Source organism: Oncorhynchus tshawytscha, linkage group LG05 (genome assembly GCF_018296145.1).
Source record: "Oncorhynchus tshawytscha isolate Ot180627B linkage group LG05, Otsh_v2.0, whole genome shotgun sequence".
Taxonomy (NCBI): domain Eukaryota; kingdom Metazoa; phylum Chordata; class Actinopteri; order Salmoniformes; family Salmonidae; genus Oncorhynchus; species Oncorhynchus tshawytscha.
The window spans coordinates 52,537,995-52,551,356 of NC_056433.1; the positions used below are offsets into that span (position 1 = coordinate 52,537,995).

A 13,362-nucleotide genomic window follows, 5' to 3' on the forward strand; every position below is an offset into this window, starting at 1 on the left:
ACAGTCTGTGGTGCAACGTGGCGTTGGTGGATGGAGCGAGACATGATGTCCCAGACGTGCTCAATTGGAATCAGGCCTGGGGAACGGGCGGGCCAGTCCATAGCATCAATGCCTTGCTCTTGCAGGAACTGCTGACACACTCCAGCCACATGAGGTCTAGCATTGTCTTAAATTAGGAGGAATCCAGGGCCAACTGCACCAGCATATGGTCTCACAAGTAGTCTGAGGATCTCATCTCGGTACCTAATGGCAGTCAGGCTACCTCTGGCGAGCACATGGAGGGCTGTGCGGCCCCCCAAAGAAATGCCACCCCACACCATGACTGACCCACCGCCAAACCGGTCATGCTGGAGGATGTTGCAGGCAGCAGAACGTTCTCCACGGCGTCTCCAGACTCTGTCACGTCTGTCACATGTGCTCAGTGTGAACCTGCTTTCATCTGTGAAGAGCACAGGGCGCCAGTGGCGAATTTGCCAATCTTGGTGTTCTCTGGCAAATGCCAAACGTCCTGCACGGTGTTGGGCTGTAAGCACAACCCCCACCTGTGGACGTCGGGCCCTCATACCACCCTTATGGAGTCTGTTTCTGACCGTTTGAGCAGACACATGCACATTTGTGGCCTGCTGGAGGTCATTTTGCAGGGCTCTGGCAGTGCTCCTCCTGCTCCTCCTTGCACAAAGGCGGAGGTAGCGGTCCTGCTGCTGGGTTGTTGCCCTCCTACGGCCTCTTCCACGTCTCCTGATGTACTGGCCTGTCTCCTGGTAGCGCCTCCATGCTCTGGACACTACGCTGACAAACACAGCAAACCTTCTTGCCACAGCTCGCATTGATGTGCCATCCTGGATGAGCTGCACTACCTGAGCCACTTGTGTGGGTTGTAGACTCCGTCTCATGCTACCTCTAGAGTGAAAGCACCGCCAGCATTCAAAAGTGACCAAAACATCAGCCAGGAAGCATAGGAACTGAGAAGTGGTCTGTGGTCACTACCTGCAGAACCACTCCTTTATTGGGGGTGTCTTGCTAATTGCCTATAATTTCCACCTGTTGTCTATTCCATTTGCACAACAGCATGTGAAATTTATTGTCAATCAGTGTTGCTTCCTAAGTGGACAGTTTGATTTCACAGAAGTGTGATTGACTTGGAGTTGCATTGTGTTGTTTAAGTGTTCCCTTTATTTTTTTTGAGCAGTGTATAATTTATTATTTTAAGCTTAGTCACAACATTTCTCTATTGACAGTATGTCACCAATCAGCCTGATCTGTTTGCAACCTTTTATACAATCATTTCTTTGAACCATACAATAGTATGCCTCCCTACATGGATCCCTACACACAGGCTGCTTTCAAATGGACAGCCAAATTCTGATCTTTTTTTAAACTTTTGACCAATCAGATCAGCGTTGAAAAAGATATGATGTGAAAAGATATGTGATCGGTCAAAAGACCAATTAGTGGAAAAAATGTCCGAATTGTATTTAAATTTAACGTTGCGTTAAACCCTAGATGCAGTAGTACCCCTAAAAACATTTGTCACAAGATCTTCCCTCCCTGGTATACAGAATATACACAAGCCCTGAAGCAAGCTTCCAGAATATTAGAACGGAAATGGCGCTCTACCAAACTGTGAGTTTTCCGACTAGCTTGGAAAGACAGTACAGTACAATATCAAAGAGCCCTCACTGCTGCTTGATCAGCCTACTTTTCCAACCTAATTGAGGAGAATAAGAACAATCCACCAAGAAGTTTTGGTTCTGCCGTAAAGCTAACAAAAAAGCAGCATTCCCCAAGAGAGGATGGCTTTCACTTCAACAGTGATGAATTCCTGAACTTCTTTGATGAAAAGATCATGATCGTTAGAACGCAAACTACAGACTCTTCTTTGAATCTGAGTATTTCTCCAAAGCTCAATTGTCCTGAGTCTGCACAGAACTGCCAAGACCCAGGATCAATGGAGACACTCAAGTTTTTTAGTCCTGTGTCTTTTGACATATTCACAAAAATAGTCATGGCCTCTAAACCTTCCAGCTGCATATTGGAGCATATTCCAACTAAACTACTGAAGGAGCTACTTCCTGTGATTGGCCCTCCAATGTTGAACATATTAAACGGTTCTCCATCTTCCGGATGTGTACCAAACTCACTAAAAGTGGCAGATATAAAGCCTCTCTTGAAAAAGCCAAACCTTGACCCGGAAAATGTAATAAAAGCTATTGGCCTATATTGAATATTTTTTTAAAGCTGTTGCGCAGCAACTCACTGCCTTCCTGACGACAAATAATTTATACAAAACACTTCAATCTGGTTTTAGACCCGATCATAGTACCAAGACTGCACTCTTGAAGTTGGTAAATTACCTTTTAATGGCGTCAGACCAAGGCTCTTCACCTGTCCTCGTGCTCCTAGACTTTGGTGCCGCTTTTGACACCATCGATCAGCAAATTATTTTGGAGAGATTGGAAACCCTAATTGGTCTACATGGACAAGTTCTTGTCTGGTTTAGAATTGATCTGTCAGAAATATATCAGTTTGTCTCTGTGGATGGTTTGTCCTCTGACAAATAAATTGTACGTTTCGGTGTTCCTCAGGGTTCCATTTTAGGACCACTATTGTTTTCACTATATATTCTACCTCCTGGTGATTTCATTTGGAAACACAACGTCAACCTTCACTGCTACGCAGACGACACACAGCTTTACATTTCGATTAGTCATGGTGAAGACGCAAAATTGCCTCCTCTGGAAACTGAAGGATCTCGGCGTTACTCTGAACCCCGATCTTTCTTTTGACGAACATATCAAGAATAATTCGAGCGCAGCTTTTTCCATCTTCGTAACGTTGCAAAAATGTGAAAAAGCTAGTCCATGCTTTTGTCACTTTAAATTAGAATACTGCTATGCACTACTCTCCAGCTACCCAAATAAAGCACTAATTATACTTCAGTTATTGTTAAATACGGCTGCTAAACTCTTGACTAGAACCCCAAAATGTGATAATATTACTCCGGTGATAGCCTTTCTACATGTGGTTCCTGTTAAGGCTAGACCTGATTTCAAGGTTTTACTGCTAACCTACAAAGCATTACATGGACTTGCTCCTACCTATCTCTCCAATTTTGCCCTGCCATACATACCTACACGTACGCTACGGTCACAAGTTGCAGGCCTCCTTATTGTCCCTCTAATTTCTATGCAAACAGCTGGAGGCAGAGCTTTCTCTTATAGAGCTCCACTTTTATGGAATGGTCTGCCTATCCATGTGACATACGCAGACTTGGTCTCGACCTTTAAGTCTTTATTGAAGACTCATTTCTGCAGTAGATCCTATGATTTAGTGTGATCTGGCCCAGGGGTGAGAAGGTGAATGGCAAGGCACTGGAATGACGAACCGCCCTTGCTGTCTCTGCCTGGCCCTCTCTCCAGTGGGATTCTCTGCCTCTGACCATATTACGGGGCCCCATCACTGGCTTACTAGTGCCGTTTCTAGGAGGGGTGCGTCACGTGGTGCCAGGCTTTTTTGCACTATACTCGACTTGAGTGCGTTGAGTCACTGACGTGATCTTCCTGTCAGGTCTTGCTCCCCCTTGGGCTCGGGCGGTGGAGGAGATCTTTGTGGGCTATACTCAGGCTTGTCTTAGGGTAGTAAGTTGGTGGTCTGTTAATATCCCTCTAGTGGTGTGGGGGCTGTGCTTTGGCAAAGTGGGTGGGGTTATATCCTGCCTGGTTGGCCCTGTCCGGGGTTATCGTCGGACGGGGCCACAGTATCCTCCAACCCCCCCCGTCTCAGCCTCCAGTATCTATGCTGCAATAGTCTATGTGTCGGAGGGCTGGGGTCTGTCCGTTATATCTGGTGTAATTCTCCTGTCTTATCTGGTGTCCTGAGTGAATTTAAGTATGCTGCCTCTAATTCTCTCTCTCCCTTCCCTCCCGGAGGACCTGAGCCCTAGGACCATGCCTCAGGACTGCCTGGCCTGATGACTCCTGCCTGTCCCCAGTCAACCTGGTCGTGTTGCTGATCCAGTTTCAACTCTTCTGCCTGCGGCTATGGAACCCTGACCTGTTAACCGGATGTGCTACATTGTCCCAGACCTGCTGTTTTCAACTCCAATTCAATTAAATTCAAGAGCTTTATTGGCATGGGAAACATATGTTAACATTGCCAAAGCAAGACCGCACCTGCTGTCTCGATCTCTAAATACTCGGCTATGAAAAGCGAACTGACATTTATATAACCCCACCTATTGCACTCTCTACAACCACTGTGATTATTATTTGACCCTGCTGGTCATCTGCAAATGTTTGAACATCTTGAAGAACAATCTGGCCTTAATGGCCATGTACTCTTATAATCTCCACCCGGCACTGCCAGAAGAGGACTGACCACCCTTCAGAGCCTGGTTCCACTCTGGTTCCTTTCTTCCTAGGTTCCTGCCTTTCTAGGGAGTTTTTCCTAGCCACTGTGCTTCTACATCTGCATTGCTTGCTGTTTGAGGTTTTAGGCTGGGTTTCTGTATAAACTCTTTGTGACATCTACTGATGTAATAAGGGCTTTATAAATACATTTGATTTTAACTGCCTGTGTTTAACTGTCACAGCCTTTAAGATTTAGACCTGGGCCTGCAAGTTAGCAATAGATAGTGGCAAACTGAAATGCTTGTTTAGAAACGTTAGATTACTTGACGGGCTTGCAGCTTTTTTTTTTAAAGGAGGATGTCATTTAGCGCTGACCTTGTAACATCTTTTCCACAGAGTTTATAAACCCAGAAGTTGCAACATCGCAAGACTTCCGGGACCGCTTGTTTAACAGACCAGGTCGTGGTTTGAGAAATCATTGAGAGAAGTGAACAATTCTTCCTAAATTGTTAATTTTCTCAAAATATAAAGGGACAGCGTATATTCGAGCCAATGTCTTGAGTAGTTGAACATGTTATTACTCCAACCTCGTGAAAGTGACGAACTGACACGTTTTCATTTGTAAAAAAACAACAACTTTATGTGAAATGTGTGCCTTTGATTTGACGGCGTGCACATGCGCAGTTCTGCGCGAGACGACCGTTTCTACGCATGAGCTTTGCTCGCCAACGTCGACTACAACTGCGATCAGGGATTTCTATTGGAGAATCAGTTTTAGCCGATCATACTGTACTGTCTTTGATTATAAGCGCCATGGATGAGATATGACAAAAAAGAAAGGAACACGATTGCCATCTAGTGGAGAACGGGTTAATCTTGTTGAAGTCCTTTGCCAGTACCGTCGTACATAGAAGAGCTTAATCTCTGTTACAATACGGCAACTTGCCCTCAGTTGTGAGATCAGACATGGCGTCTTCATTGATTTGCAGTGAAACACAGAGCAGGTAAGAACATGTTAGTTTGGCATTTTAACACACTGTGTGCGGGCAAGATATCTAATGTTATACCTTTAGATTTGTCGCCACATTCGATTAACAGTGAAAAATAAACGTGTTTGTGTTAGCCCCCCAAATAAGCGTCGGACATTTTGCTGAACTCAGTTCTCGTATATCGAGGCGAATTGAGGTCACGGGATTAGCTACAACGTTGTCCCCATCAGACTATTCTTGTAAAAAGGTCCTGTACAACTGCGGTCCTTCCGCTGAGTGCTCAAATTCATACTTAATAGGTTACTTTTATCGAATCGAACCTCCGACTTTTTCCTAACTTGTGGCGCTCAACTCGGTGCGAATGTGCATGGGCCAATTGAATATTTTTATATAGTATGAACAACAAGAGGAAAAAGTCATACTTTTAATAAAAACGTCCAAATTAACCCCGCGGAAGGACCGCAGTTGTACATGTAAGTGTTCTCAGAATCGACCGACCCAATGTTGTTGCCAGCTTCTCAGTCCCATTATATTACATAGTCATTCGATGAAGGCTTCTTCTGTATGGGGGAGTTTTGCTAACTGCGTCTCCTAACACCCGCGTCGGAAGACAGACGCCACAAAGGCGTTGTAACTGAGAAATAGTGTGAAGCATCCGCTTGGCGTTTTCACTCACTACCAAATATGATAGTGAGAGAAAGCCCACTGGCGGGCAGTGGGAGAAGATGGTATCTGCAAATATTTTCATTGAAACATTTGATGTCAATAGAGTTTGATGTTCACAAACTGGAATCTATTATGAACAGAGTGGACTAAGGTTCGTAGACTTTACCCTTTGCAAAAGTGTTTAAAAAATCGCGTTGTTTAGAAAGAGTGCAAAGGCGAACTGAGTTATTGCACACGCTCACTTCAAAGTAGGCGTTCCCTAACGAATATATGCAGATGACGCTATAACGCGCCAATAGGATCTCGCTAGCTCTTGCTTAGTACTGCCCCCTCCTTGCCTGTTTTGCCCACTGGAAGACCACAGCCTGTCGTTATCTTGGTTTAGTTATATAAATCTTTGGAAATACTGTTAGCTGCAACTCTGTTAAATAATCATTATTTTGATGTGATTTGAAAGTAGAGGGATTTATGTTTCTAAAACCATACCGCAATTGAGAATTGATTCAAGTTTAGATTGAGTATGTGGCTGTTTTGACATCCAGAGACAAATTTCCTTTAAACAGAACATGTAAGGTCCTCAGACCAACTACGCCTCGATAGAAGAGAATGGAATCGAGGCTTCCTCAGCTAAGCTCAATGCTGAAATCTCTCTTTAACATCCTAGAAGGAACATGTAGCAGTCCTGCTGCAGCATGATGATGTCATGACTGTAAAATTGCTGTGTGTCTTTGTTTTTTACAGAGTAAGCTCGGTTTTAAACAGAGATGTCAAGCAATTTGGGAAGAAGTACATGTTTGACTCAAATGAAGAAACTTGCTGGAACTCTGACCAGGTAACTACAATCACAATATAGCCGCGCATACCTCAAAAGGGCCAGCATCGGCACATTCTCGTGCGCCTCTATTGCCTCCTTCCCCACGAAGTGTGCACTTGTTCACTTCCCTTCATGAATTTGAAAGTAAATGACTGGTATATGGATCTATCCCAGGCCAAGATGAATCTAATTCAATTGATGGGGAGTAGTGACTGAGTGCACACCTGGAGGAGAGATCATTAGGATGCACTATGTGGTTATGATATTAATACTAGTATTATTATTAGGCTACCCTTAGCCTCTGCTCACAAAGGTGAGGTGAAAGCCTGTTGCCAGAGGCTAGCTAGTAGCTAACCTATGACATAGGATAGCCAGAATTGTTTTGACCTAAGCTCAACGATGTACATCTTTCCCTACAGGTCAAAACGCTCTGCTGTCATAATATAGGCACAGTTGAGCCAGTGTGGGATAAGGTTAAAAAACATAACCTCAATCCAGGGATGGAAGAGATCGCTGTACTCCTAATTATCCCAACTGACAATTTGAGAAAATGTAACTACTGCTAGTTTTGAATTAAACTGCCATTTTCATCCTCATGCTAGCCTAAAGCAGCCCATTGGATTCCATGAAAATGCGATGTGTAGTGTTGGGTTGAGTTGCTATGGAATCCAATGGGTTGCTTTAGCCTAGCATGAGGACGAAAAAGGCAGTTTAATTAAAAACCAGCAGTATTTCATTATTCTCGATTTGTCAGTTGGGATAATGGAATAATTATGAGTACAGCAACATCTTCACCGGTCTAAGGCACTGCATCTCAATGGTAGAGGCGTCACTACAGACCCTGGTTCAATACCAGGCTGTATCACAACCGGCCATGATTGGGAGTCCCATAGGGCGGTGCACAATTGGCCCAGTGTTAAAGTTTGGATGGGGTAGGTTGTGATTGTAAATAAGAATTAGTTCTTAACTGACTTACCTAGATACATTTTTAATCCCTGTATTGAGGTGTATTTTTTCTGTTGCCATATGCCGTGCCGGCTCTGCGGTGCCCACATTATGGCAGCAGAGCCTTTTGAGTTTTAGGGAAAGATGTACTTGTTGCTAAGCTCCGGTTGAAACAATTAATATCATCATAATAATAGTATGTGACATACAGTCATGCTCAACCATATTCTGGCTACCCCATAACACTGTCACTACTTTCCCTTTTTACAGGGTGATTCTCAGTGGGTTACTCTTGAATTCCCACAGCCCGTCAGAGTGTCTGAATTAAAGGTGCAGTTCCAAGGAGGCTTTTCAGGAAAAACATGCAGATTGGAAGGTAATACAAACACACACACTCTTTTAGTCAGTGTATCACAATGAAGTTGTGATTTGAAATGATTTATATTATAACATTGTCATACTATGCTTTAATAACATGTGTTTTTAAAAAGAGACAGACTCTGTCCATGTCAACAATCCTGAAAATGTTTCTACTTGTTTTCCCCTCAGGAAGCCCAAAAGCTGGAGAATTGGCAAAAATCACACATTTTTACCCTGAAGACAACAGCTCACTACAAATATCCTTCAATGTATTATTAAATGTCTCTAAAAATCATACCAGTTAAAATGAGTTGGTAAGTAAGCCTTACGGGCCAATCTCCTGTTTCTGTAGCGTGAATAGGGTGACCACATGTCCCGGATTGTGCTGGACAGTCCTGCATTTTGGCCATTTGTCACACAACCAAACAATCATGTCCTGCATTTTATCAATAAATTCAAACAAAACTCATTTACGAAAAAGGTTGATTTGTCCAGTATTTCAGTCAGACATTCCAACCTATCTTTTGCAGTCACGTTGTACTTTTGATAAGATACAGTGTCTTGCAAAAGTATTCAGACCCCTTTTATTTGTTCCCATTTTATTGGTACAAAGTGGAATTAAAATTGATTTAGTTGTCATTTTTTTGGCAACAATCTACACAAAATACTGTCAGTGAAAAAAATGTATAATACACATGTCGATAACTCCAATATAGCCGTTGCATCAGTATTCAGCCCCTTTGTTTAGTCAAGCCTAAATTAGTTCAGGAGTCAAATTTGTCTTAACAAATCACATAAGTCATTACATGGAATCTGTGAAATAATAGGGGTTGACATGATTTTTGAATGACTTGCCCTTCCTCTGTCACCCATACATATAAATCTGTAAAGTCCCTCAGTCAAGTATTACATTTCAAGCAAAGATTCGACTATAAAGACCCGGGAGCTTTTTGAAAGCCTCATAAAGAAGGGCAGTGATTGGTATATGGGTAACGATAACAAATCAGAGATTGAATATCTCTTTAAGCATGATCAAGTTAATAATTATAATGTGGATTATTTATTAAACTACCATTACAGATAGTCATTCTTCTGAACTGCAGGACAGGAATGAAACTGCTCAGGGATGTTACTGAGGCCATTGGTGATTTTAAACCACTACAGAGTTCAATGGCTGTGATGGGAGAACTGAGGATGGATCAACAACATTGTAGTGACTAAATGACAGAGTGAAAAGAAGAGTACAAATATACAGAATAAAAATATGACAAAACATGAATCTTGTATGCAACTATGCACTAAAGTAATACTACAACAAAACATGGCAAAGGAATAAATATTTTCGCCTAAACGCTAAGCCTTATGTTTGGAACAAATCCAACACAACAGATCAGCTTCCTAGTTTCAAGCATGGTGGTGGCTGCATCATGGTACGGGTATGCTTGACATCGGCAAATACTGAGGAGTTTTTCTAGGTAAAAAGAAATCAAATGGAGCTAGGCACAGGAAAAATCCTAGAGGAGAACCTGCTTCAGTCTGCTTTACAACAGACACTAGGAGAGGAATTCACCTTTCATTAGGAGAATAACCTACAACACAAGGCCAAATCTACAGTGGAGTTGCTTACCAACAAGACAGTGAATGTTCCTGAGTGGCCAAGTTACAATTTTGACTTAAATCTGCATGACATGTATGGCAAGACTTGAAAATAGCTGTCTAGCCATGATCCCCAACATCTTGACAGAGCTTGAAAAAAAAATATATATATATATATATATGTATATATATATATATATTAGGGCAAATATTGCACAATCCAGGTGTACAAACAGCTTTTAGAGACTTACTCAAGAAGACTCACAGCTTTAATCACTGCCAAATGTGTTTCTAACATATATTGACTAAGGGAGCAGAATACTTGTGCTACGACTGTATTTTAGTTCATTTTTTACGATGAATTAAAATAAATCTTCCACTTTGACAGTATTTTGTGTAGATTGTTGACAAAAAAATGACAATTCATTTTAATCCCACTTTGTAACACAAAATGTTAAACAATCCAAGGGGTCTGAATACTATTGCAAGGCAATATTTAAGCGCCTTTCAACGGGGTATGGAGGTAGGTGCCACGCACACCTGTTTGTATCAAGAACTGGAACACTGTTGCAACACTACTGGCGATGTTAAACACTTCTCCAATCGTTGTTGAGTTCTGATATTAAGCGCACCGTGAGATGTATGCTAGTGTTATATCTTTTCAGTCTAAACTCCAGCTAAACTGAGAAGGGGGTAGCTGCATCCCAATATGACTGGAGAATGGCCTTGTGGGTGTGTCAAAAGGAAAGTAGTGGGCGTGTCAAGCAGGCTGCTATAGGTTAGGCAGTTATGATTTAGCCTTTTTTCTCTTACCACGCAACTACCGTTCATTGAGCTACCATAACGCGAGAGTTTGGACTTCTGTTTTTAAGCCAGAGGATGAGTCGTATTTCAGTGTTAGTTTTACACAAACATTTTTACATTTTCAGTTATAAAACTGACAATTGTTTAATTTCTTTATTAAAAGTATTGATTATGGGTGTACTGTTGCTTCATGTGTTGTATGTGTGTGCTTACTGTAACTGTCCCCCTCATATTTGGCTACAAGGTAGGTAGTTCCCACGCCATTGCCGCACAGCAGCGCTTGTCAAGCGGGAGCGGAGGGCACTGTTTCTCGGTGTTGTTGCCATCCATGCCCTCTTCATTGAGTAGTAGACTGTATGTATCAAGATGACATCTAGATGGTTATCAATATTATTTATTTATTGTGTAGGCTGCTATCCTACTTTAAATTAAATCATGTGGGAGAAAAAAATGGCTACGTTAGCTACCGCCGCGACGTGACCGTGATATCCAGTAGGAAGCAATTCAAGTTGGCAGGCACGTCGATACAACACCAGTGCACTGGTCGCTGGCTTATCGACTCGTCGTGCAGCCCAATCAGCCACGCAAAACGGTCTTGAGTGGCAACAAATCTGCTCAATTAGTTGATTCACTTTCCATACACCCACTCCTTTTGACACACCCACTCAATCTATTAATTTAGGCTACACTGCTGCGAATGTCCTGCAAAATTATCCCTTTGTCCCGCATTTGGTATTTTTAAATGTGGCCATACTAAGCGTGAGGTAGCCTGATGTACAAGCTACCTCAACTAGTCTTGTAATAGTTGCAGAAATGCAAGTTGTAATAGTACAGAAAAGTTATGCCTGGCACTGGATACTGTAATACAGAAATGTTGATTTTAATGTTACATAGAGTACACAAAACAGCTTTCAAACAATATTGTCCACTGCAGTTCTACTTATCTGGTTCTTAACTCCACACCCACAGCTTTCCCATTCAGGAGGCCCACATGGTGCACAGGCTAAAAATAGTGTTTGAGAACAGTGCTGACTTTTTTGGGCGAATAATTGTTTACTCCTTGGATGTCCTGGGAGAGAGAGCTTTGTGACGTTTTTGTTTCTGCATGAGAGAGAGCGAGACCTATAGGGAAAGAGGGTGTAGTAACATTGAATAACATGACTGCTGGAAGACTACCACCCACATGAACTTTGGAATGGGAACCATATCTGACTATTTTTGGTGAGGACATTTTTAGTTGGTCACCTGCTTGCATCACAGAAACAACAAGGGGATAAAGGAGGACTCTGAATCTGGATTTGTTATTGCAGCTTTACAGGCTTTAAGGTCACGTAACCACATGCCTATTGAAATGTTCTTGTGCCTTATTTGATTTGCCATTCCAAATGAACATTGTAAAATTCTTAAGCCATTTGTTTTTATTTGTTTACAATTTTTTTGAAATAGTTATTTAAACTTAGTATGATAGTTGTTTAAAAAAATACAGATAAACATCCTTAATATACAAAACATTTGAGAGGGTGCTTACCTTTTTCCTTTTTGTGTCTGATGGTGACAGCTAGGGCAATTGGACTATACCCAGAATCTGCCTCAATGTTCATGTCTGCCCCTTCTATCTGAATTAAAATCACATTACCATATTTATTTGTGCCACTGAGATGACTACACTACTTTGGTTTTGGAAATTACCTTCATTTTAATTAATTCATCGTGTGCAGGGGTATGAAGCATCATACCTAACAGGGCCTTGGCATAGCTTATGTGGTTCCCGCAAACAGCGTAGAGGAGAGGGGTACCACCATTCTTATTAAACATGACAGACATCCATTAATAGAATGTGTGTTATTTCTGAAGGAATCAAGAGTCCTGAAGCAGTTATTTACACCATTTAATTATATAATTTACAACCCACACAGTCATAAGCATTAATATCTATTGCATGTTGGAGAAGATATTTCACTATGACTGCATAGCCTCCAGAGCTGGCCAGGGTCAATGCACTCTCCCGCTCCCATGCTATAGCACTAGGATCTGCCTCCTAAGACACTACACAAGGACATAACAGACAGGTTACAGTCAATCACCACCCAGTATATGACTAACCATTGAATTCAAAGAACGTGTCTAGAAATGTCCCTGATGTTTTCCAGGAGGCAATTCACCATGGCTTTCTCTCCAAATGCTGCTGACGAGATCCTGAGGTTCAATGTCGTGTCATTTATCCGCCGCCATCACCTCATGTTTCAGCATGATAATGCACAGCCCCATGTCACAATGATCTGTATACAATTCCTGGAAGCTGAAGATGTCCCAGTTCTTCCAAGGCCTGCATACTAACTAGACATGTCACCCATTGAGCATGTTTGGGATGCTCTGGATGAACGTGTACGACAGCATGTTCCAGTTCCTGCCAATATCCAGCAACTTCGCACCGCCATTGAAGAGGAGTGGGACAACATTCCACAGGCTACGATCAACTCTATGCGAAGGAGATGTGTTGAGCTGGATGAGGCAAATGGTGGTCACACCAGATACTGACTGGTTTTCTGATCCACGACCCTACCTTTTTTTTTCGGTATCTGTGACCAACAGATCCATATCTGTATTCCCAGTCATGTGAAATCCATAGATTAGGGCCTAATTAACTTATTTAAATTTACTGATTTCAACTCTAGCTCAGTAAAATCTTTGGAATTGTTGTGTGTTACGTTTATATTTTGGTTCAGTATATTATTACACAGGACACAGCACACAAGTCATAGTGATCATGCTTGTTGTACCATGCTACACAAGTCGGGCAAATTGTAGTCTTTGCACCATTGGTCAGTGGATATTTCTC

At 42.1% G+C, this 13,362-nt stretch overlaps 1 protein-coding gene across 1 annotated transcript; it reads left to right on the top strand.

Moving 5' to 3' along the window:
• Positions 1-5,066: 5,066 nt before the first annotated feature.
• On the top strand, positions 5,067-12,163 carry LOC112250831 (nuclear receptor 2C2-associated protein). Its single transcript, XM_024421307.2, has 5 exons — positions 5,067-5,353; positions 6,746-6,836; positions 8,034-8,139; positions 8,313-8,380; positions 11,491-12,163. The coding sequence occupies exons 1-5, from the start codon at positions 5,316-5,318 to the stop codon at positions 11,611-11,613; spliced, it is 426 nt and encodes a 141-aa protein (XP_024277075.1). The 5' UTR covers positions 5,067-5,315; the 3' UTR covers positions 11,614-12,163.
• Positions 12,164-13,362: the final 1,199 nt, after the last annotated feature.

Bases quoted from the DNA above. Each gene is read 5' to 3' on its own strand.
- LOC112250831 (XM_024421307.2), top strand. From the start codon at position 5,316: ATGGCGTCTTCATTGATTTGCAGTGAAACACAGAGCAG. The intron at 5,354-6,745 runs GTAAGAACATGT...TGTTTTTTACAG, and splicing joins TGCAGTGAAACACAGAGCAG to AGTAAGCTCGGTTTTAAACA. The intron at 6,837-8,033 runs GTAACTACAATC...CCCTTTTTACAG, and splicing joins CTTGCTGGAACTCTGACCAG to GGTGATTCTCAGTGGGTTAC.